Source organism: Lolium rigidum, chromosome 5, assembly GCF_022539505.1.
Source record: "Lolium rigidum isolate FL_2022 chromosome 5, APGP_CSIRO_Lrig_0.1, whole genome shotgun sequence".
In the NCBI taxonomy this organism is placed as follows: Eukaryota; Viridiplantae; Streptophyta; class Magnoliopsida; order Poales; family Poaceae; genus Lolium; species Lolium rigidum.
Window position 1 is genome coordinate 107,178,038 of NC_061512.1, and position 24,243 is coordinate 107,202,280.

At 43.5% G+C, this 24,243-nt stretch overlaps 3 protein-coding genes across 3 annotated transcripts; all 3 read right to left on the minus strand.

Annotated features, from left to right (window-relative positions):
- Positions 1-1,693: 1,693 nt before the first annotated feature.
- On the minus strand, positions 1,694-6,504 carry LOC124653539. The gene is made up of 3 exons (XM_047192593.1): positions 6,254-6,504; positions 4,045-5,498; positions 1,694-1,851 (listed from the first exon to the last, which is right to left on the minus strand). Exon 2 carries the CDS (start codon positions 5,410-5,412, stop codon positions 4,081-4,083), a length of 1,332 nt encoding a protein of 443 aa, XP_047048549.1. The 5' UTR covers positions 5,413-5,498; positions 6,254-6,504; the 3' UTR covers positions 1,694-1,851; positions 4,045-4,080.
- Positions 6,505-12,888: 6,384 nt separating this feature from the next.
- Positions 12,889-14,947, minus strand: LOC124658158 (pentatricopeptide repeat-containing protein At4g15720). Its single transcript, XM_047196579.1, has one exon. The coding sequence runs from the start codon at positions 14,945-14,947 to the stop codon at positions 13,160-13,162; it is 1,788 nt and encodes a 595-aa protein (XP_047052535.1). The 3' UTR covers positions 12,889-13,159.
- Positions 14,948-17,084: 2,137 nt separating this feature from the next.
- LOC124651513 (actin-3-like) lies at positions 17,085-19,526 on the minus strand. Its single transcript, XM_047190593.1, has 5 exons — positions 19,396-19,526; positions 18,687-18,761; positions 18,202-18,595; positions 17,501-18,114; positions 17,085-17,372 (listed from the first exon to the last, which is right to left on the minus strand). Exons 2-5 carry the CDS (start codon positions 18,744-18,746, stop codon positions 17,307-17,309), a joined length of 1,134 nt encoding a protein of 377 aa, XP_047046549.1. The 5' UTR covers positions 18,747-18,761; positions 19,396-19,526; the 3' UTR covers positions 17,085-17,306.
- Between the last annotated feature and the right edge of the window lie 4,717 nt (positions 19,527-24,243).

Here is a 24,243-nt window from a genome sequence, read left to right on the forward strand (position 1 = left end):
CGATGGCCAAGAAGCCTCACCTCAAACCCTCTTCGAGATAAGCTCCCAAAGCCATCCTTTACATCGCGCACAATGCTACGGAACGACATCTACTCTGAAAGCCAACAGGAGTAAACGCAATTGTGCTGAAACACCAAAACTTCCTCCTATGTTTGTAGTAACAACATCACAACTCCCAAGTACTGTCAACATAAGCTGAACATGAAGAGCCTGCAGAAGAAAATTATTTAGCTGATGTTAGCCTGTGAAAGTTCTTCTCAGAAAAGAATATATTTGTCCTGATTGCCTGCTTCCATTACCCCAACAAACTGCAAAATAAATCTCCCAGAAATACCTTCCTAAATAATGAAGCGTGCTATATAATTTCTGAAAGCAATTAGTACAATATGACGCTTGGAAGAGGGAAGAAAAAGTCACCCTTCCCCTTTTTGGGCTTACATACTATATAGAAATCCATCATTATAAACATAATAATTGAACGAATTATGTCATCTAACTTTTATACCATTCTACCCTGATGTGTGGCAAGAAGCAAAGGATACAAACAATATGACAGAACTTCATGAAGAAAAAATGTTAGGGAAGAGCAAACCAAACTGTTGTGCACCCATCTTTATATCACAAGGCATAATAACCTTTTTTTTTCTACAAAATGAACTCCCCTTTTGATTTGTCTGGCTTTTGCCACACAAAAAAAAATTAAGCGGTACACTAATCAATCGAACACTATCTGTTGTTTGAAAGTGAGATGAAAATCAAGTCACACTTTTTCTCCATTTCCAATATGAATTGACAACAATGGTAGGGATCAAGGGGAATGCCCACAATTCCAGATCTGCTGAGCTTGCCACATCATTACTAATCACAAAATCATGGGCTAAGTTACTTCCTAATACATAATAACATAGTTATCACATTTCTTCATTCTAACTTGTAGCAGTCTCGACGCAATAACTTTCAAACTACACAACAACGATACATGCCCCACATGTATCGGTGAAGTATCAGAAAATGCAACTATTGTGGTTAGGCTTTAGTAGATACTCTAGAGAGCATGTGCATCAAGGCCTTCATTGGAGCCTTGGATTTTGGAGGTTCTTAGGAAAATAGAAAGCAACATAATCAGTTAATGGCAAGATAATCTGCGATTCCTACTAAGATGTACAATTTATTTTTTAAGAAATAGTCAAATGTATTCCCATAACGATGTTTTATTATTGATGTCCGTAGCATACCTTTGCTCTCCCACACCTCCAATGCCTACAGTATTAGACGTGAATTTCTAAGATCTCCCTTAGTGCCATCAGAGATGCATTTTAAACTCACCACCGTTAAAGATGCATTTCCGGGCACTGGCAGCCGACTACCAAACATCGACCTATTTCACGCAAGTTCAGATAAAAACTTATGGTAGCACTTAACATATAGCAATCACTTGGGGTTTTACACCAGGTATCTGTGGCCAGCAAGACATCCACTCAATTCAGAGTTACTGGTACACATCGACCTCATTAAAGCAAAGGGTATTATTCCTTCCGACCCATATTACTTGTTGCAGATTTAGTACAACTTTGTACCAAATCTGCAACAAGTAAAAGATTTGGTACAAAGCTGTACTAAAAAATCTGTGACAAGTAATATGGGTCGGAGGGAGTACAACAGACTCAAAAAAAAAAAAAAAAAACTGACGAAGGCTCTCAGACTCATTTCTGCCTTAATTTTGAAAGTGCGGAGAATAATTCTGTTATCTGGCATCTCAACAGAAGTGCACCATCAGATCCAATTCTTGTGCAGCGAGATAGGCCAGCCGTCTAGCAATACTCTACGCTAACACGAGAAGCCATCAACAACCTGAAAGAACAAATAACATCGTGAATTCAAGAGAAGCAGAAACATTAACAGTCTTACTATTTGACTAAGGAGCATGCTATCCAACCAGAAGATACTTTCGTGTCAGCTAGTATTAACAAGCAAGGTCAGCATGTCAAAAGCTTCCTTAGAGCCTTTGAATAATTAATATTCCCTAGGATCCATAACAAGTGTCATGGTTGCAGTTATCCATAACAAGTGTCATGGTTGCAGTTTAAATTTGAATGAAAACCATGACACTTACTATGGACTTATTATGGATCGGAGGGAGTACTTGTTTTCCCTTGCCCTCAAGGGCCTCAACAGTGAAAGTAAGATCTTGATAACACCACTACCTAAATAAGGATATACTACGTACTTGGGTATCTCACGCACAAAGAACAGAATGTGAAAATCCAGGGGACCTTGCCATGTGCGGTAAACTGGAGATAAGGTTAACGGTGTTCAGAAGTCTGAGCGGTCTGTAGTCCGCGACCCTAGTATGTCACATTGTATTTAGCCTAGTATGTCAAAGCCCAGGTTTAGATTTCTAGTACTATGAAATTGTGCCAGAAGTGAGCCGTTACTTTAGCTAAAATACAAATGTACTAAACAACTGTCCGCAACTATATGCAAAAAAAATGATTATAAACAGCATAAATTCCGGAAAACACTATGCTACAGCCAGCGAATTCCTAAGGTGGTTGTTCCCTACCCAGAAGCCACATTAAAGGGGTAGCACAGTCACAATTACTCACATGCCACATCAGAACACCCCAATACCAGATAACACCATAAAGCTGCAGGGAATAGGTTGTTTCTCAGCTTTCTGTTGGTCAATCTGTAAACGATGTAATATTTTCTGGCAGTCTTTATATCAGTTCAAGTGTTGAAGTATATGTGGATTGCCCAACTTTCTCTCCAATGGTTAAAAGGGGCCTGACCTAGGCGCTAGGCGGCAGCAAAACACCCCGCGCTTAATCGTGCTTTGTGTGCGCTAGGCGAGATAGGCGCTAGGGAGTGGCAAAACTAGGAAATAATGCCCTGCGCGCTTTTGAACTTGTCTCCATCAGTTTGGACTTTTGATTCTACTGGTTGGTGCATGAAGCTTAATATGGTATCAGAGCACAAGTCTAGGGTTCAAGTCTCGGCTTTCGCAATTTAATAAAAAAAATTCTTGCTCTCTTTCTATCACGTCTAGGCCTTATTGACCCACACGTGAGAGGGGGTGTTGAAGTATATGTGGATTTCCCAACTTTCTCTCTATCAGTTTTGACTTTTGGTTCTACTGGTTGCTGCATGAAACTTAATAATAAGTTGGATAGCTCTCCTTCATATTTTTGGAAACCAATAGAATTGACACCAGGTACAAACAACATCAGGCAGAACTATGCCTGGCCAAGGACAGCCCGGCCCAAAATTCCTGGGCCTGGGCCTAGAAAAGTCGACCCGATGGCTGGGCCGGGCCTGAGTAGCCCAAAAATGCAAAATAAGGAAGCGGCCTGGCCCACGGCCGCAGGCCCGACAGGCTTCCGGGCTTTTGGCTGGGCCTGGGCCTATATTTAGTATGTCGGACTTTTCTTGGCTCGAACGACAGATGCCCAGGTATAGGCAGAACACAGCCAAGATTCAGGACACAACTATTACTTATAGTACATTGTTTTTCCTTTGTTTTACGAAAAACCAATATTTTCAAAATCCGCGATGCATCCTTTTCTATTTTTATTAGATAGCACCAGCAAAGGGTTTATTATTGATAAGTTGTAACTAATATGGTTCATAAAAGGTATGGAGTACATGTACAGTCACCATACCATTCCAAATAGTGATGCAATGCACAGAGAACACGAATATACGACTGTTTATATGGCACCAAACATTAGTTCAGTTGCTCCAACGAACTAATAATGCAAGAAATTTATATTCCATATTAATTAAGAACTACAGAAATCAGATGATTTACAAGGCTCCCTAAGCAAACAATTTATATTCCACATTAGTACATGATTTGAGCTCACCAAATTTTGAAACAGTTATGGCATTAACTTGCAGTACAATATAATTACTATATTAAAAAAAAATGTGATCAAACAACACCTAGCAGCCTAGAAATACCAGACTTGCTGGAGGGAAAAAATTGCACCAATGATTAATGCTGAGCTTTATCTAGGTAATGTTAATGTATTGCTAGCTTACCATCTTATAGGTCAGTCTTGATCGCCCAAATCAATGTCATGAATGATTGCCATTTCCTTTCAGCTTGAGTTCAAGCTCTAATGCTTTCTGCCTTACCTTCAGCTCCAAGCGTTTATTCCCATTCTCCATTTCTTCATTCTCCCGTCTCATCCTTTCCAGTTCCTTGTCCTTCTTTTTACATAACTGTTCCCACTTGAGGCGTGCCTGTGCAAGCTTCAGTTCCCGAATTTCAATTTGCAAGCGATATTTCTCAAGCTCTGCAGATTCCGACACCAGGTCCCTTTGTGCCAAAGCCAAGCTAGTTCCATCTGGAAATACTTTGTTGATATCTAGTGCGATACCATGGGGACTAGACCTCTGGCTGCAATGATGTGAGCTCGAAGAGTTGCCAAAACCTACATCCTCATGATCCGCCATATACTGCATCTTTTTTTGCATGGGTAGGGCCTCCTTATTGGTATGTGTTGAATGATGCTCCCCATAATTATCCTCCTCGTAATCAGAGTCTGCACTCTGGTCATCTTCATCAGCATCTCCACTTGCTCCTCTCATCAGATCATTTTCCTCTTTGCACCTAAGAGCAAGCTGTAGTGAACGCTGAAGTGCAGGATCTGCAGGCAAACTATTCCGGTTGTTATTATGGTAGGAGCACATCTCCTCATAGAACAAGTGCTTTGAGTTCAATATCTTCCTTGCAACGTCTTTCAACTTGTCAGAGAGATTATCCATGCGGTCCAGAAGTGCTGGATTCTCCACAACCTTGCAGGTTGTACCCCGTCCAAGGATTTCAGTAAGCCTTTTGTATCTCTTATTCAGGTCATTGAACTTATCCTCGCACTGCTGCGGTGACACACTGCAGCCTCGCTCGCCCATGACCTTTGATATTGCCTTCCACTTGCCTTTCTTCTGCATCATTGCACAGTTCCTCTTACCACCTCCTAAATCAGTTCCTTGATCCTCCCCAGTGTAAGACGCTGCAGTAATTAAAAGCTTAACCATTGAATCAGTCCACTTCATACGGTGCCACGCAGAGCCCTTCTTTCCCTTGCCGCTCTGGCTATCAGTGGTATCCTCATTCAGACCTTCCTCATCATCGCTCATGGTCACGGAGTCCTTCGTGTGATAGTTCTGGTGAAGGACCTGGTGGTGATCAGGCTTCCTGCGTTCTCCAAATAGAATCTCTGACATGTGATCAGAATCTGTAACCTGGTTCATAGGCATGGGGAAATTGCCAGGTATCTGAGATTGGTTGAAGACCTGATTACCCGAGTTTGGAGCACGTATTTGCATGGGGTTGCGATGCAAGTCTGAACTGCCATAAGATGCTCCATGCATAAAGTTTCCACAGGGCAGGTTATTGCCTTCCATTCTCCCAGTGTACCAGGCCGCTACTGATGCTTTTTATTAAATACCATATAAAAATGTATAGAATATGGCACAATTACTTCTTCAGTCTGCAATCCCAGCCAAGAAAATAATTAGGAAGAACTATCGAACAGTCAACACACATTGCACATAGCACATCTGCAAACTTCTAAGTGATCTTAGAATCAGCTGTAAATTTACGGATTGTGATTTAATCAAAATCGCTTATATGGTGAACTAAGATGGTTCAAAGGTTTCATTTAACTATCCTAATACTTTTAACCAGAGTCTCCATGTTAATGCTCAAGCGATTGGTTCAATCAACACAAGTTCCACAGTACACTGGTGAAGATTGCAGCCTCCAAAATTAGAGTACAACTCACTCGGTAGTCGGTACTTTGGTGAGACCACCAAAATTATTAAGGATTTTAATCAGCTGAATTGCGTCAAGCTAACCAGTATTAAATCTAAAGAACTAGTTAAACTAGCATAAGGATCACATGTGTAGAATAGATCTCGTAAGACCTAATCTAATATGGTAGTGGCTGGCGGCATTTACCAGTAGTTATTCATGTTTATCCTGCTTTAACATGGAATTAGGATTTGAGATGAGGAGCAGAAATAAAGAAACAGCTCACTATCTGAATAATTCCTCAAGAATTGACCTGGAGAATTCCTCAAGAATCACCATACGGTGAAACAGGGGCGTTCTCCTACTAACGGAATGGGGTTAACTGAGGCCGATCTTGAAGAAGAAAGATCTGGCTGGACATGGATGTTCACAGCGAAGAGACCACACCCTTGGAAACCGGACAACAATCCAAGCAAGACAGGGCTTCCTTACCAAGAAAAGGAATCGCGTCCGAGCAGGTAGATCTTAACTCCACTCCTAGACCAATAGAGAGGAGGAGAGGAGGACGAGCAAGAGGGAGAGTTCCATGTGTGATTCGACGAAAGGAGGGCGATGACAAGCGGCGGGATCAGCGATGATAAGCGGCGGGATCGGCGACGCCGATGAAGTGCGTTTCGGCGGCGCCGGCGATGGAGACGAGGGCAGTTTGTTTTCCTTGAGGAAGTTTGGGACAGACGCTCCTTTGGTTGGAGTGGACTTGCTTTTTCTTTCTCACGAAGTATTCTACGGAGTATTATAGTAGATCTCGGCAACGTCTACTATCATTTGGATGTACTGTAGCAGTGATTTCGGCGAATTTCACCGTTTGCCACCGGATGCAGTGAGCTCGTTACTCGTCGTTTGTCATTTTTTTCCCCTCATGAACTGGAAGGAGCAATGAATTTTCTTATTAAGATTGCATGAGAGCGATTTGTTTTCGAAATTTATACCACCCCTACCTTCCCGCGCATGGGATGGCGCGATAAAACGACAACCAATCGATCCCATGTGTATGCATGGCGCGATGAAACGATAGCCGACCGATCCGTGTTACGCGATGGCGCGATGAAACGGCAGCCGACCGATTCTTCCAAGAACGGTCGGCGGTCGGATGGACTCTTTCTTTTTCATTGCCACGTGGCTAGCTGCCATTGATTCACTCCCCAAATCATCACCCGCGATTAGGGCATTTTGTTTTCAAACAAATCAAGTAGAAGACATTCATAGTACACAACATACAAATTACTTTACTACTATTTGAATACCGACTCGTGGAAAGTTCTTTGGTAAGTCCTCGATGGCGGGACACACATGATTTCTTAAATGTTGCCTAGAATTATAGAAAAATCTCGGGTCGCATTCCTTCCATATATTTCAACGAATTATGGTGGTTGCTCACATTGATCTCGCCTTTCCTTTGTCATAGAGACTCTAATAGCACATTCTTTATAGTCCTCTCGAGAGGCAAAGATCAAGATGAATTGGTATGCAGTTACCTTGATGATGAACACAGTATACTCTATATCATTTTCGAAACACAAGATAGACATACTCAAACGACCATGAGCCAAACGTAAGGATCCAAGTGAGTAATTTTTTTGATCAAATCCGCAAGTTCCACAAACAATGTAGAGTTGAGTGTTTTGGATTTGCTCCACTTTATTAATGGTCATGCGTTATCTACTTTATCCATCCTATGGTATGACGTTGCGGCTAAGCCAGCTTGGTGACGGTGGTGGTGGTATAGAGCACCACGCATGAGAAGCGAATGTGTAATTATGAAAAGAGGCTCTCATGTGTGGTGAGTAGTAGGACACTCACACACGACGACAACAGCAGCAGCAACAACAACAACAACAAGTGGTTGAATTTTGGTGGCGCAAAACCCAGTGTCGGCCTTAATTTGAATTCTAGTGGGCAGAATCTTCTTAATGAAGTACCGCAGGGCTCCTCTATGTTGGTCTATTCCCTTTTCCTTCATGCATGGTGCATTGTGCATAGGATATTTGCTGGTATAGAAAACAATGAACTAAGAGAAAAAAAAGAGTTTGTCTAAGGACATCCCAACAATGCTATGACTATCCTTTCTTAGAGGTTACATGGCAGTGAAATTGTACAGAAGAAAAGAAAATAGGCATGGATGAGACAAGTTTTGTTTCTTAAATACGCGTAAGGACATCAAACACAACTCGCCCATGGATCCAGATGATGATAAAGGGTTAAAAAAATGCGTCCAGGTTAATCTTTACCCATCCCAAAGGAGGATACCAAACATGTGTTACACTAGCAGCAGGATCTGAGCCACTACGAATGCCCACACAATATTTACCTTTGCTAGAGTCCTCAACAAAATGTCTCAAATCAAGGAAGGAGGGGTATAGTTTTGCACAAGTACCATCTCCAAAGATAACATCATTATGAAGATGTCAAGCCCTACAAAACAGAAAAGGAAATTTACAGTGCAACTCTGTGTCCAATTGATCAAGAAGGTGGCAGACAATTCGGTCCGGAGTTTATAAAAAAATCGCCCTCCATGAGCTGCTAAGCATCACGAATCTGAAAATAAAGAGCATGCACCTTGTATAATTAATTAGAGAATGCAAAAAATCATCATCCTCACAACCACATACACCACAAGTAGGTACTCATATGTTATTTTTATTCCGGCATTGTTTTAAAATCATGTGAATGAAAAACGCCTAAAACCAATAGCTATTGAATGATTTAGATACTGAACCGACGAGACTCTATTTGTGCGAGATGTTAATCTCTAGATAATAGAGCCTTTTTATCCTTGAAGATCGACATGCCTGTATCTGTGATGTTTGAAATTTTTGGTGAAGCATTTGAGTTTTTCAAGAAAACAATAGCTCGAAAATCATCTGTTATTTACCTAAAAAAAAATCATCTGTTATATCTAGTCCAACAGACAGCTCTTGGCAGTTAGCTGCGTCTGGAGATATGCAGCATTCTAAGAAGAAAGCTAAAGAGGAGAAGTTGGCTGTTCTTCCTCCGGTTTCAGGCCCTAAGAAGAAGCAGATAGTAACTTCTAGAGATTTTTCTGAAGAACATGTTATTATCCTTGTTGTTACTCAATGAGCAGGCAAGATTTCAGTCCAAGCTCCTACTAAATCTTCAGTTGTTAGGAAAAGCCCTCGGTGCAATAAGTATGATGGGTTAAAAACCCAAAAGTATCTCTGATGCAAAGCCATATAAAAGCAAGGTTAAAGCTAGGAAAATTCCTAAAGTTCCACTGGTGTCTGCAAGCAAGGACTTGATTGATGTGATTCCTGGTGTACCTGATCTTCAAGCTGAATCTGAAGACACGGAGGATATGCCACCTCCAACTCCTATTGCAGTGATGCAATGCATTGATGTAAACCTTTGTGGGGTGCCTGCTGATGGGATGACTCCAAAGAAACTTCTCGCAAGACTTCAGGTGGACGAGGGCAACAGTTCTAATTAGCTTTTTCTTAATGCATTTCCTCAAAAGTTGTTTATTCTATGTTGGAACATTAGAAGATTAATTTCAGAAGAAAATCAGTTGGCTTTGTTAAATGCTCTTTTTATTAGTGGTTGTGCTATTAAATGCTCAAAGGTAGATCCTTTACGTGGAGTAATATGGAACAAAATCCTCTTTTAGAGCAACTTGACTGGTTCTTCACCTCTATTCATTGGACTGCTAATTGCCCAGAAACTGAAGTGTTAACTCAGGGAAAAGCCAGTCTCTGATCATACTCCATCTATGGTTTCTATCCAAACATCAATTCCAGCTGCTAAAATATTCAGGTTTGAGTCCTTCTGGACAGCTCATTCTGGTTTTCTAGAAACAGTTCAAAAATCTTGGGAGAAGCCAACTTGGAAGAATAATAGTGCTTCCAATTTGAATACTAAGTTCAAGAGATTGAGATATGATTTAAAGTACTGGAGTAAATCTATTTCAAAACTGAAAATATATATTGAGGATACAAATAAAGCTCTACGTGAGGTTGATAAGTTGGAAGACAGGAGAAACTTAACTCAGCCTGAAAAAAAATTCAGAGAAATTTTGAGAAAACATATCCTTCCTTTGCTTGAGTATCAAAAGGTGCACTATTCGGTGGACAAAATTGGGATATGAAAATACAAAGCTCTTTCACTCTGTGGCAACAGAAAGGTATAGAAAAACAATATCTCTCAACTGCTACTTGAGGATGGTTCTGAAATTAATAAACATGCACATAATAGGAAGAGGTTATGTTTAATGCATATAAAGAGATGATTTGTACTCCTCATAATCCTGAAATGTTCTTTGATTTGCCAAGATTAATTCAGCCATTAGTACTAAAGCAGAAATTGATGCAGTCATGAAAAAGATGCCAGCTGATAAGAGCCCTGGACCAGATGGTTTTAATGGCCATTTTATCAAATCATTTTGGCATATTATCAAAGAAGACATTTATAAAATTTGTTTTAACTTCGATGAAGGAAACTTAAACTTGGAGAGTGTTAATATGGGATATATCCTCGCATTCCTAAGATTCCTGTGCCAGCCTCTGTTAATGAGTATAGACCAATTACTTGCTAAAATGTTATCTCAAAATTATAACTAAGCTGCTAACGAACATATTATAGAAAGTTATTCTGGCCATAGTTCATAAGAATCAGTATGGTTTTTTGAAAGGAAGGAACATTAAGGATTGCTTAACCTGGGCATTTGCGTACATTCATCCGTGTGCCACCTCTAGTAAAGAGATTATTCTATTAAAACTTGAATCTTCCTAAGCCTTTGACACGATTGATTGTAGTGCTATGTTAAAAATCACGAGGCAAATGGTTTCAATGACACCTTGCTATCATAGCATGGATCTCCTATATTTTTGGATCAGGAAAATCTGCAATTCTTTTAAATGGAGTTCCAGGAAGGCAATTCTTCTGTAAGAGAGGTGTTAGACAAGAAGACCATTTATCTCCCTTGCTCTTTGTCTTAGCTGCTGATGTTCTTCAGGCAGCCATCAACAGTGCTTTTAGAATGAATCTTTTGCGAGCTCCCTTGTCTCCTGATGTGAACAAAGATTATCATGTGGTTCAATATGCTGATGATACCATCATCATTATGCCTGCACATCTGGACCAATTGCAAGTTATGAAAGACATTCTTGATCACTATCTGCAGATATTATTTCACTCTTGCAAGTGCAATGGACTGCACTACAGGACAGATGCCCTTTACATACCTTGGTTTGACTCTTGGCAGTTGGCACTACCAAGCCTTAAGTTCATGATCTTATGCCTTGGGTTTGCAGAATTGAAAGGAAAATGACTGCCAGCTATACAATGATGTCTTATAGTGGGAGAGTGACATGTATTAATTCACTTCTCACACCTATAGCTACATTCACTATGTGGTCCATCAAGATAAACCCCAAAAATCTTGAGCACTGTGAGTAGATAAGGATGCACTGTCTTTGGAATAAGAAGACTGATGATGGGGATAAATGCAACCCCACTGGCCGCTTGGGATATGGTTTGTAGGACTAAGAACAGAGGAGGAGTTGGCATTCTAAATTTAAAGGTCCAGATTGATGCTTTACTGCTTAAGTATTTGCATAAATTTTATAATAGAGAGGATACTCCTTGGGGGCAACTCATTTGGAATACATATTAACAAAACAAAATTCCTCATGCCTCAGATCCTTGTGGCTCGTCATGGTGGAAAGAAAATTTTAAGCTCACTCCCATATACAGGGGTATTTCTTCTAGCCAGATTGGAAATGGGAGAACTGTTCTGTTTTGGAAGGACCTTTGGCTCACTGAAATTGCTGCTGAACGATTTCCCCATACTTTTTTCCTTTGCTCTTAATGAAGATATTTCAGTGGGGAGTTTTCTCTCGGCCCCATGTCTGTCGGATCTCTTTTATCTCCTCTTACCTCCGGAAGCTATGCAAGAGGTCCGAGAGTTGCAGGTCCAGACCTCGCATATTCAGCATGATGGAAATCTAAATGTATCCCCAGGATGAAGTTCTTTTGTTGGCTCCTAGTCTCAGATAGGCTCAACACTAGAAATATGTTAAACAGGAGGAACTATAACATTGGAAACAACTTTGCTTGCTTGTTATGGGATAACCCACCTGAGGAGACAGTTGAGCATCTTTTCTTTCACTGCGGATTGAGTCAGAATTGTTGGAACCATTTGGGAATTCAATGGCAACAAAATGGAGACAGATTACACATTATTCAAAGTGCTGGGAGTTCCTGGAACAAGCCCATGTTTATGGAAAGTTTTATGGTTGCAGCCTGGAATCTATCGAAGGAGAGGAACAAATGGTTCTTTAGAGGCATTCCACCTGGCTGTCAATCCTAGAGGACTAGATTCAAGGCGGACTTTGGTCTCTTGTCCATAGAACCAAAGACTCCCTGCACACTTTCATAAACTCCTTTTTACTTTCTATTTAGTGTGCTGCTTTTGGTGGTGATCCACCAAATGTAAGTATGTAACCTGTAACCTTTTATTAATGAAAGTGGAGAGACGGTAGGAGCCTTTCCTACTGTCAGAGTGTTCAAAAAAATGCAAGGCGCATCCAACAAAATATTTCCAGGACAACTAGCCACAAGAGCCCGAAACCTGTGAGAGAAGTCCACTTTCGTCGACTTCCCTTCCATCTTGTCAAGTTCACAAGAATATGCTGATCTTGCTCTGCCCATCTAGAAATTGTAACATCCTGTGCTTTTGAAACAATTGACTGCCGCTGCTTGTTTATTTTTATACGGAGGAGATCATAGTAGCTTGTTGGGAAGTACCTGAACGGCTTTCATTAGACATCTGGATAAGAAGTTTTTACCATGGTTATCCATAGAGCAATAACAAATAAGTTCCAGCAATAGGATATTCCACGTTCTTCTTTTCTCTGGCAAATATTTCACCTCCTTTTGTTATTTTGTCGAAGACTGCTTTTGTTTGTTTATCCATATATATGCAGCAGTGTCCTTTGGTAGTGTTCAAAGAAAGTTGCAGAATTCTCTACCTCCAGAAGAACATGCAGGAGCATATGACTGCATATGGTGCCTTTGTATGCTCGCTTTTTTGTAGGCATTTCAACACAGGACACTAAACAGATAGATACCCGTTTATACCTTAAGAAAAGACCAGATCCACTGTAGTAAGAATGCACAAGGTCAAATGGGATGATTGGTCAAACTAATTGGAATTAAGTTAGAGTAAAATCAATACAAAGATTGGGTCAGTTTCTACAAGCACATAAATGCTCTAGAACAGTATGGTGAATGCCAACAGAGTCACCTGAAGACAATCAGATATGAGATAATGTTCTTTTCCTTCTCTATCACAAAGTTCACAACCACTTTGATTTCAGCCTTGAATCACCAGTAGTCATTGCAAGAACATGACCCCATCTTGAAGTGATGGAATCTATTCAGATCCCTCACAACAAACTCCCTCTCCACAATGCCACTTATGAGCTTGAACCCATCATGGCAGTCGCAGCACATCCTCAGGTTCTTCATCACCCTGATGGTCATCCCCCTGGGGATAACCAGCAAACCAAACCCTAATGCCAACATCTCACTATGCACTCCAACCATTACACCTTTCCCGTCCTCTCCATCCTCTTCATGAGCATCAAAGACTCTAGTACTACCTAGTCTACCATTGTAACCCTTCTCCCGCATCTTACCCTCTAACTCATCAAGCAACATCATCACTTCATCTGCCCTTGCACCGGCGGGTGATACCAACCCAGCGTAGAACACGTAGGGGACGTCCTTTATCTCAATCCAGCTGCACCCAGGATCTTTCCGTATGCCTTGCAGTCTCATGTTCGACCATACAGCAGCAGCATTGTCAGTCTGACCGGCTGAAGTGTATGCATTTGACATCACTACCAGTGCACCTGCTACATCTTGGTTGAACTCTGACACTCTGTGGCCAGCTCTGGTGGCTAGATCTAAGCGCCTATGAATCCGGCAAGCTGACAGCAATGAACTCCACATCATGAGGGTGTCACCGCCTTCAACCTGCACTTTGTTGGCAAGCTCAAATGCCTCATCGAGCCGTCCTGCTCGTCCGAGCATGTCAACCGCACATGTGTAGTGGCTGGCGCATGGATTGATGCCATATTTGCTCTGCATGAAGTGGAGGAGATGGAGGCCGGTGTCAACAAGACCTGAATGGCTGCAAGCATGCATGACACCGAGCAGTGTAACACTGTTTGGTTGCACATTTTGATCGATCATCTCATTAAACAGATTGAGTGCGCACCTAGCAAAACCATACTTTGCTGCTGCCACGATGATAGAGGTATAGCAGATGACTGACGGTTGCTCAATTCTGTTGAACACCTTTCTTGAGTACTCGTAGAATCCACACTTGGAGTACATGTCAACCAAAGCAACAGCAATCACGCCATTGCATCCATGCCCAAACCGAAGGACTGTTCCATGCAGAGACTTGCCAACTCCAAGCCGCCCGACGCCTGCGCACGCGTTCACAACGCTTGACAGCATGAAGTGGTTGGGCGCCATGACATTGCTTTTGGTTCTGAACTCAGCGAAAAGTTGAATGGCCTCGCGCCCAAGCGCATTCTGTGCATAAACTGACAGCATCGAGCCCCACGATACCACATTCCTCTGCGGATCAGCCATACCATCAAACACTGCACGTGCACACTCGACACTTCCGGCCTTGCCATACATGTCGACGAGTGCAGTGGCAACGACGGCGTCAGATGCGTAGCCCTCGACCTCGGCACGGGCATGCACTTGCCGCCCAAGTCCAGCATCAGCAAGGTGTGCGCAAGCGCTGGCCGCAGTCGAGAAGGTGAAGGCGTTCGGTGGCACGCCGCTGTGAGACATGGCACGGAGGAGGGAAACAGCCACGCGGGGTCGACCGGAGATGGAGTACCCGGACATGAGAGCCGTCCAGGAGACTACATTCCGGACGGGCATTCTGTCGAACAGGTAGTTGGCGTCCGCGGTGGCGCCGCATCTGCAGTAGGCGGCGATGATGTGGTTGCAGGAAGAGACGGCGGAGGCGGTGCCGACCTTGAGGAGCTTGGCGTGCGTGGCCGAGACGGAGGCGTGGTCGGAGGCGCCGCGTAGCAGGTGGATTAGCAGCGGCGTGAGCGTGGCTGTGGTGGAGGTCGCCGCCATGGGAACGGGTTGTCATGGCCGCGTCATGCATCGACCACTTAGTTTAGACGCGTTTAAGAACTATAAAACCTGCAGAGGAAATTGACAGAAGAATTTTTTACTCACAAACGGTCGATTTATATGCTGCAATTTAGAATCTGATTTTACTCGTTTCAAAAAGATAGATCTCCATTAGGTTGAATTCGACACTAGGCTGAGCTTTACCTTTTTCATTAATTTTAAAAAATATTTTTCGTCTAGTGAGTCATGAAAAAAGGGAAGAATCGATCCGAAATCCATTCCCGCTCACGGGTGCAAATGAATCCCTCGCGTGAAAACACATTTTAAAATACCAAAAAATTGAAATATGTATATCTAGACATTTTACGTTCACACATAAGTTTTTAGACAAACAACAACATCATAGCTTTTTTTTTCCAAGCAAGTTGGGTAGGCTGGATATGAAACCCAGCATAAATAAAAGGAAGCCGCACAAGTTTTGGAAAAAAAAATGTGTCTCATATCAAAAGATAAATTTTGATGCTCCCACATGATCATTTACAAGACATTTTTTTTTATTTTCTTACATAGGCCACATAATTTTTATTTTTTCCCGAAAACTTCTGTACGAGCATAGAATGTTCGGATGTACATACGAAATTTTATTTTGAAATATTTTGACATTTTAAAAAAATCATTTTTCATACTAGGTTCATACACACCTTGAGCTAAAACACCACCTCCCAAATCGATACACCGGTTGGATTATGATACAAACAGGATCAATCTTAATCTCGCCACGATGCATCAAGCACCACAATACATGTCAATCGCGATATGTGATGGTGTATTTTTCCTATGACTGATAGCATATTTTCTATGATAAGTTATATATGATGGTCTGGTTTTTGTAGGAAAATATGAAACAATAGTTTGGGCGGGTTTGTATTATTGGCCTTAGGGATGCAAAGAGCGGTAGTCAAAACAAGTAAGTAACTTGTAACTTTTTTTTAGCAAATTAGTACTCGTATAGTTTAAACTAGATAGTGCTTTTACGGGTTTATTAAGGGGGATGCGGTTTGCAACCCCTGTCACACACAAATTTGATCTGAAACTCCCGGACCTTGTTCCGATGGGCCGGGATCAATGCCTCCCAGTCGAAGTCACAGGTTACGATTTGATCCACAAACACAACAACATAGCTAGACCACACAAACTGCATTGAAAATCAAACGATGCCAGGCCAATGGTTCTTCCGTCCGCAGACCCCAATCCACCTTCAACTGATCCACATATCCATATCCATAGCTACTAACTCTTCTCTGGTTCGCAACTCAGAGCACAGCAGAACCACAAATCACAAAAACGACATCAGCCGGTGCACCAGAATTCATTTCATCCAAACAAAAGAAAGGCAGCAAAAAAAATGAGAAAAAGAACTGTAAATGAGTAACCACGGGGCTGAGATCCAAATCTAGACATCTAAAAGTAAAAGCCACAACACAAAGGTATCCAAACCGCATGAAGCAATCAATGGTTGCACATGACAAGGTTTTTAAACCATCAATGGCCCCCCTCCTGCTCACAAAGCAGCACCCCATGTTCTCCAGGTACATTACCATGTTCCTGCCTTGATCGTGCATTCAGTAATCTGTAGCACCAACATGCCATGTTTTCTGTGGTACGTATCAACCAAAGAAGCAGAGCTCCTTGCATTCATCATCGACAGCAAACAGCGAAAAGGGCAGATCTGCTAATAATGGGGTAATGATTATTCACAACCATGTTTTCTGTGGTACGTATCAACCAAAGAAGCAGAGCTCCTTGCATTCATCATCGACAGCAAACAGCGAAAAGGGCAGATCTGCTAATAATGGGGTAATGATTATTCACAATGTTTGCGCAAGTGCTGGGAATGGGTACACAGTATTTGGCCACCTAAGAAAGGGAGTACATCAGGGCAAAATTAGAACCAAAAACCATGAATCAAATTGGCAACGCAGCAGATTACATATCTCAGAACTCAGAAGTGAATGTACAGGAGAAAAGAAATGATAATGGACACACACGAAAACTCTTACAGAAGTTTGTGGTAGATACTTTTAACACTATCACCAAACTTTTTTTTTTTTGAACAGCACTAGCACCAAACTTGGCATGACGAAAATTCGAAGATGCAGCATATGATTCAGCACTGGTTAAATATAGCAGCCCACTGAACATATTACGAGTCCACCAAGGTACACAATTTTGATCCAACAAATAAATCCAGCAATACAGCTCAACGGGACCCCACAATCTCAAACATAGTAGCTTACATGGCAAGAACTTGAGAAAAGAACAGCCAGAATAGAGTGGGAAGACCCAGATAACTTGGAGCTTAGAAGCACTTCCTGTGAACAATCGCTGGGCCTGACTCATCATACTCGCCCTTTGAGATCCACATCTGTAGCATAAAATCAGAATGCACTGTTAGTACAACAAACATGTACAGTAACATATATAGTTTGTCTACTCAAATATATCAAGTTGCATATGGTTGCTATTTGAGCAAAAGAAATGTGCAAGATTCACCTGTTGGAAGGTGCTAAGGGAGGCAAGGATGGACCCTCCGATCCAGACACTGTACTTCCTCTCGGGTGGTGCAACCACCTTGATCTTCATGCTGCTTGGTGCAAGGGCAGTGATCTCCTTGCTCATGCGGTCAGCAATACCAGGGAACATAGTTGAGCCACCACTGAGCACAATGTTACCGTAGAGGTCCTTCCTGATGTCCACATCACACTTCATGATAGAGTTGTAGGTGGTCTCATGGATTCCAGCAGCTTCCATGCCAATGAAAGATGGCTGGAAAAGGACCTCAGGGCAACGGAACCTCTCAGCCCCAATGGTGATCACCTGCCCATCGGGCAGCTCGTAGCTCTTCTCCACAGAGGAGCTGCTCTTGGCATTCTCCAGCTCCTGTTCATAGTCAAGAGCCACATATGCAAGCTTCTCCTTGATGTCCCTTACAATTTCCCGCTCGGCAGTGGTGGTGAAGGAGTAACCTCTCTCGGTAAGGATCTTCATCAAACAGTCAGTTAAGTCGCGTCCAGCAAGGTCAAGACGAAGGATGGCGTGGGGAAGGGCATATCCTTCATAGATTGGCACGGTATGGCTGACACCATCACCAGAATCCAACACAATACCTGAAAAACCAATAATTGTTATTTCCCAGCTCAGATCAAGGACGAAGCTTACATTTGTGAATGTAACATGATGTGTCAGACAATTACCTGTTGTACGTCCACTGGCATAGAGGGAAAGCACAGCCTGGATGGCGACATACATGGCTGGAACATTGAAGGTCTCGAACATGATTTGGGTCATCTTCTCCCTGTTAGCCTTGGGGTTCAGGGGTGCCTCAGTCAGCAGCACAGGGTGCTCCTCAGGAGCGACACGGAGCTCATTGTAGAAGGTGTGATGCCAAATCTTCTCCATGTCGTCCCAGTTGCTGACGATGCCATGCTCGATCGGGTACTTCAAGGTGAGGATACCCCTCTTGGACTGGGCCTCGTCACCAACATAGGCATCCTTCTGCCCCATCCCCACCATCACACCAGTGTGGCGGGGGCGCCCAACGATACTTGGGAAGACAGCCCTTGGCGCATCATCCCCAGCAAAACCGGCCTGTGGAGAATATCAACAGGAGTATGTAGTTAGAACCATGAAGGTCCAGACTAAGGTTTTACATCAATTGACCAGAAGGAGCAATACAAACCTTGACCATGCCAGTTCCATTGTCGCACACAAGGGGCTGGATGTCCTCACCGTCAGCCATTTTGATTTGGTGACTCTGTTGCATAAATTTCACAATAAGGCTATTATAACCAGATCCCAATGCATAAACCACACAAACAAAAATGAAAATACACAACAAAAAAATCTAAAAGTTAATACCGTGCAGTAGCAATCTTAGCAACTACAGGCCACATCATCTGCTTTCTAGATTCTTTTTTTCTTCCATATATATACTAGTAGGCAGATAAAAAAAATATTCTTCTTACAAAAATATGTAAGAAAATCCATCAACGAATCAATTCATGGCCGAATCATCTACCACATTCTTGCCAAGAAACACACAACAGCATCCAAATGTCCACTCGCCTATGCCCTTTTCTTGGCCGCTCTACTTTACTGGGACACAATCTAAGCGCCCATCACAGTCCATCAGTTCGAAGTCCTAACTGTAAACTCCGGGACCGGGAAAATGGCTTTAGCAGGAACCGCATGTACATGCAGGACTGCGGAAACTGATCTTTTCTCGGGTAATCAATCAGATCTAGCCCGCCCGAGAACTGGATCTACGGTTCTCGAGAGCCCCCAGCCTCAACCACGCACAAAACCGCCCGTTTCCATGGCCAAATTTAGGATGGATAACCCCAAAAAAGAGAGCGCGGAATGGTGCGAGGATGTCTGGCCGTGCTTACCGGCGGGTGTAGGGGAACCTGCTCGCCTGAAGACCTCCCACCGAAACGAGCGGACGCTGCGGGAGCGGAGGAGGAGGAAGGATGAGGGGGTGGGTGGCGGCGGTGGTGGCGAACTAGGCAGAGGCAGGAGAACCAAGTGCTAGCCTTGGCCTTGTGCTCTGTTTTATATGGACATCTTTTTTCTCAACCCTCTCGTGATTTTCTTGGGGGAAATAAAGTATTTTCTGTCAGTTTTGGTGGGAAATTGAATGAGAGAAAATGGTTGGCATGGAATAACAAACAATTAAGACCTTCTATTTTTTTTCTACAGGTATTCTCTAGTAAAGATTTGAATTAGAGTTTGTAAAATTGTGTACTTCACAAAAAAAAAACAGGTTTTGAGAGTTGGAATCAACTTTGTTTGAAAAACTAGATTGCATAAGCACGACAAAATAGAACGCGAACGTTATGTTTATGTGTATATGTTTAGGAGAACCAAAAATTGCGCTAAATAAACTCACAAAGCGTTGTTGATCCGACACACGCGTAAATGAAATTGCAAGGATTCTAGACACAAAAGGGCATCGAAGAAATCCTTTCGAAGTTATTTCTTTGGTCCTAACAACAGACCAGTTTGATCCCACATTAACAAGTCCTTAATTTTATGTTTATTGATATGTACAACTCACATGAATAAATTATTTGATATCTCCTCCACAACTGTTTTAGTAGATGGACACTTTAAAGAAACAAATAACTGGCCAAAATAATGGAAAGGGGGCCCAATGCCATCTCATGTCCAGTTATGAATCTCCTGCTAGGCAAATTATCTGCTCAACTCCAGTTGTCACGGACCATATAATCCACTGTATGATAAGCATGTAATGGAAGCGTCATTAGAAATTCTCCTGCCGGTTTGCAAATTCCAGCTAAGTCAGAGAGTAAATCAAAAAATATGTACTGATTTAGCTTTTCTTTTTGGAAGGAAAGCCCCATTTTCGTCAATTATTTCCTTCCGCATAAATTAGAAGTGGTCCAGAGAAAACAGCAAGATAAATAAGGGAATCTGTTCTTAAGATCCTGGGGCTGGAATGAGCTGGCGGTGGATAGAGAACGTGGGCCGCACGATGGGTGACGTGGAGGTAGTTCAGCCGTCAGATTGAATCCTTATGGCCTCTAGGAAGCGCTGTGGTGCACGGACGTGAGGTCCAACTCGCTTCGCTGGTTCCTGCTTGGGCCTGGGCCAACTGGAAGGAAGGCCCAGCTCACCTAATAATATTCCATCGGTTTCTTTCCTTTCCTTTTCTTTATTTTTATATAAAATCCAGCATGTACCTGAAACTTTTTTGAAGACCACACGGGAAAGAAGCCAGCTTGTACCTTTGAGTCATCTGGTTAACCTAAGTGCAACTCGCCGTAGTGTTTCATTCCACCATCTTTTTAGAGCATCTTCAGCCGTCTCTCCGAGAAGCCTCCAGAACCCCCTTTTTTTCATCCGGGTGGACGAAAACGGCTCAGTAGCGCCTCCGGAACCTCATTTTCGTCAGTATTTGGGCTTTCATCCGTCCGGCGAGCCCAGGTCATCCCCGGCCCCCCGGGGACATCGGACGAAACGAAAGCGCGCGCGCGGATGGTGGCCCCGACTTGTCGGCGACAGAGGCCAATCGTCTTCCGCGCACTTCAAAAGCCTGCCGCCGGTCAGACTTCCCCGGACGCGTAGCTTCCACGCGCGGCTTCCTCTATTTATCGCGGAACCTACCGCGTCTGGCCGCATTCAGCACCGTCGTCTCCCTCCTCTCCCCAGCCCTGTCTTCTCTCCCCAATCCATCTCCACCAGCGAGCAATGGTGGGCCACGGCGCGGCGAACAACGGCTTCGGCCGCCGTTCCCTACACCAGTGGGAAACGGGACTCCTGCAGATGGCGAGCTACCCGGCGCCGCCGGACTTCCGCGTGCCCGGAGGATGGCGCCTGAGCGCGGGGGGAGTCCCGATCCCACCGCTTCCGGTGGGAGGCGACGAGCTGGACGCCGCTATCGATATTGTGCAGGTCACCCTCACCGACGAACAACGCGCGGAGGAGCGGTACCACGCCGACAACTACGACGCCTCTAACGAGTTCTTCCGTCTCCGGCACGAACGGGAACTCGCAGCGTACGACGGTCCTCCCCCTCCTCCAGCGCGTAACAACGCCGCCGGCCGCCACCGCTGGTGGGGTGCGCCGGGCCGCATGCTCGCCTGTGTGCTCGCGCACATCGAGGCTGCAACTCCCCCCCTAGGGATGCCGCCGGCGGCGCCGCCGCCCGAGGACGCCGGGAACTCAAGAGATGACGACATGTAGTAGTTACTTTTAGTTTATGTTTCCATCTGGGCGAATTCAAATATATGTACGAATTCGGCCTATATATGTACGAACGCGCCTACGTATGTTAAATATTTTTAAATGTCGCTTATGTCTGAACGAATTTCGCCTTATTTTGTCCGGATTCGCCGTTATTTATCAAAAAAAAATCATCCATCCTGGGCTCGCCGCTGTGAAAATGGGTCTCCCCTGGCCAAAAATTACATTCATTCAGTGCTAAATAGCGCCGGATTTTGGCTTGGGAGCCCCAACGGCTAGAGATGCTCTTAGGCTTTCGATTGGATTCAACTTTAGGTAGATTTAGCGCATACAACTTTGGTATGACCGTATGAATATCTACAGAGATCAGTTAAATATTATATATGTCTAGAAGAATCTCCACTTGAGACAGTATTATGTTATGTTTCATTTTTGTGAATGCGTTGAAGCTCTATATTAATCAAATACAAACCTTATAAGAAAATATGGGCATAATAGTAAAACGCAATCTAGGAGCGGTCAGTTGCTATATGCATCACAACTTGCAAGAGGTGAGGGTGAAATGCGATCAACAAAGCTAAGGCGGTGCATGGCCACGGAAGTTGGTGGTTCGACATGACCGATGCTCTTTGGTATCTTGCTCCCACAAAGCCAGAGAAGAGGTGTATGTGTGCGATGGACAAATAAAGTGGTCTGATGAACTCATATTACCCCCAATGGTTATGGCATATACGAAACGAGTATGGATGCTACCAAACACGAACATGGAGTAGATGTTACTAAATACAAAATTATGGATCGGATGTTTACTCACTACGGGAAAAACTTTCTTTGCCGTGCAACTATTTGCACGGCAAAGAGCCTTATATGCACGGCAAAGGCTTTGCCGTGCGTTGCCGCACGGCAAAGACCGCACGGTAAAGCAATCGACGGCAAGGTCTTTGCCGTGCGACGCCGCACGGCAAAGGTTGCTTGTTTGCCGTGTGCTAAATATGGTTTATCTAAAAAAAAGCTCCAAACTGATCGGTCTGGGATTCGAACCTAGGACGCAGAGTAGAAAAAGCGTGCAACCTTGCCACTGAGCTAAGCGTTCGTTTGTTGATAACTATACCACGCCACACCTTTTGAGCTGAGAAGAAATCCAGTTTTTACATCTTTGCCGTGCGCTTACACTAGGCAAAGGCTTGCTTTGCCGTGTGTTTGTTAAAAACACTAGGCAAAGACTTGCTTTGCCGTGCGTTTGTTAAAAACACTAGGCAAAGGCGTGCACAGCGATGCCTTTTTTGCTTTGCCGTGTGCCAGCGTCTTTGCCGTGTAGCCTATCTTTGCCGTGCGCTATGTTGGTCCTTTGCCGTGCAACTTTCTTTGCCGTGCGCTCTCTTCCGTCGTTGTCGTGAATCAAATATTTGCCGTGCGCTCGTGTCTGTGTTTGCCGTGGCCAAAATCTTTGCCGTGCGTTTTTCTACGTGCGCACGGCAAAGAAATCTTTGCCGTGCGGAAACACACGGCAAAGATGCAATGCACGGCAACTGCAGTTTTTCCCGTAGTGACTTAATTACATAGGTAACTATGGGCATATCCATTTTTCCAGAATACTAATATGGTATGCTTCAGATAATCGCTGAAATTTTCCACCCTTTGTCCACTAAACACCAACAACTATGGCTAGCTAGAATTTGATCAACTTGATAGTTTGTTCGAGCTGTTTTACAACATGGGTGTGTATCCATCGATCGGTTCCAGCTACCCTAACCTGGCAGTAAGATCTGTGGACCCACCATGCAGTTTGAGGGTTTAAGGACCGATCTGAAAGTCTGCACTAAAATGCAATAATCTATTACAGCAACCTTATATATACATTTACATTACTATAGCAATATCTTGGTACTATGATACAAGTTGGGTTTGCTTTGCGCACACGTGCACGTGGCAAGTACCGTGCAGATCGATCTGGCGATTTTGCAATAGTGCACCGAGGGCCCATGTTGTCGGAGGGACGATCATTAGGCCCTAACAGGTCATGAGTCGGTCACACGTTGGGAGGGTATCGCCATGTGCATGCACGAGAGGAAGATTCTTCGTTTTCTATGGGTTCATCCATGGCAGGCACGAAAGCAGCTTGAGTTCATACCAGAGATCGATGATTCGTGCGGCTATGGGTGGTGAATCAAGACAGACAGCAAAATCCGTCGTGAGATTGTCTCGTCGCGTTACTGTGTCTTGTTCGCTCGCCAGTGCTCCTGGCTTGTTTCAAGGATGCGATCGATTATTGCCTGTTAAGATCTCTTTCCAATTTTGCCTACAATTTCTTCAAGCTCCCATCGTGTAATTAACGTACTGTGTGGCAGCTACTTAGTCCAAAAAATATATATATGTCCTGACCAAAGATCGAACGTGAGCAACCTTTGAGGGCATGTACAATGATAGAGAAGGTCTCTTAGCAGTCCATGTCATCTATAGAGGATGATAAATATACACTTCTTCTAAATCACAGCTAGCTGTTTTCCAATTCGTTCATTCTCGTTTTTCTG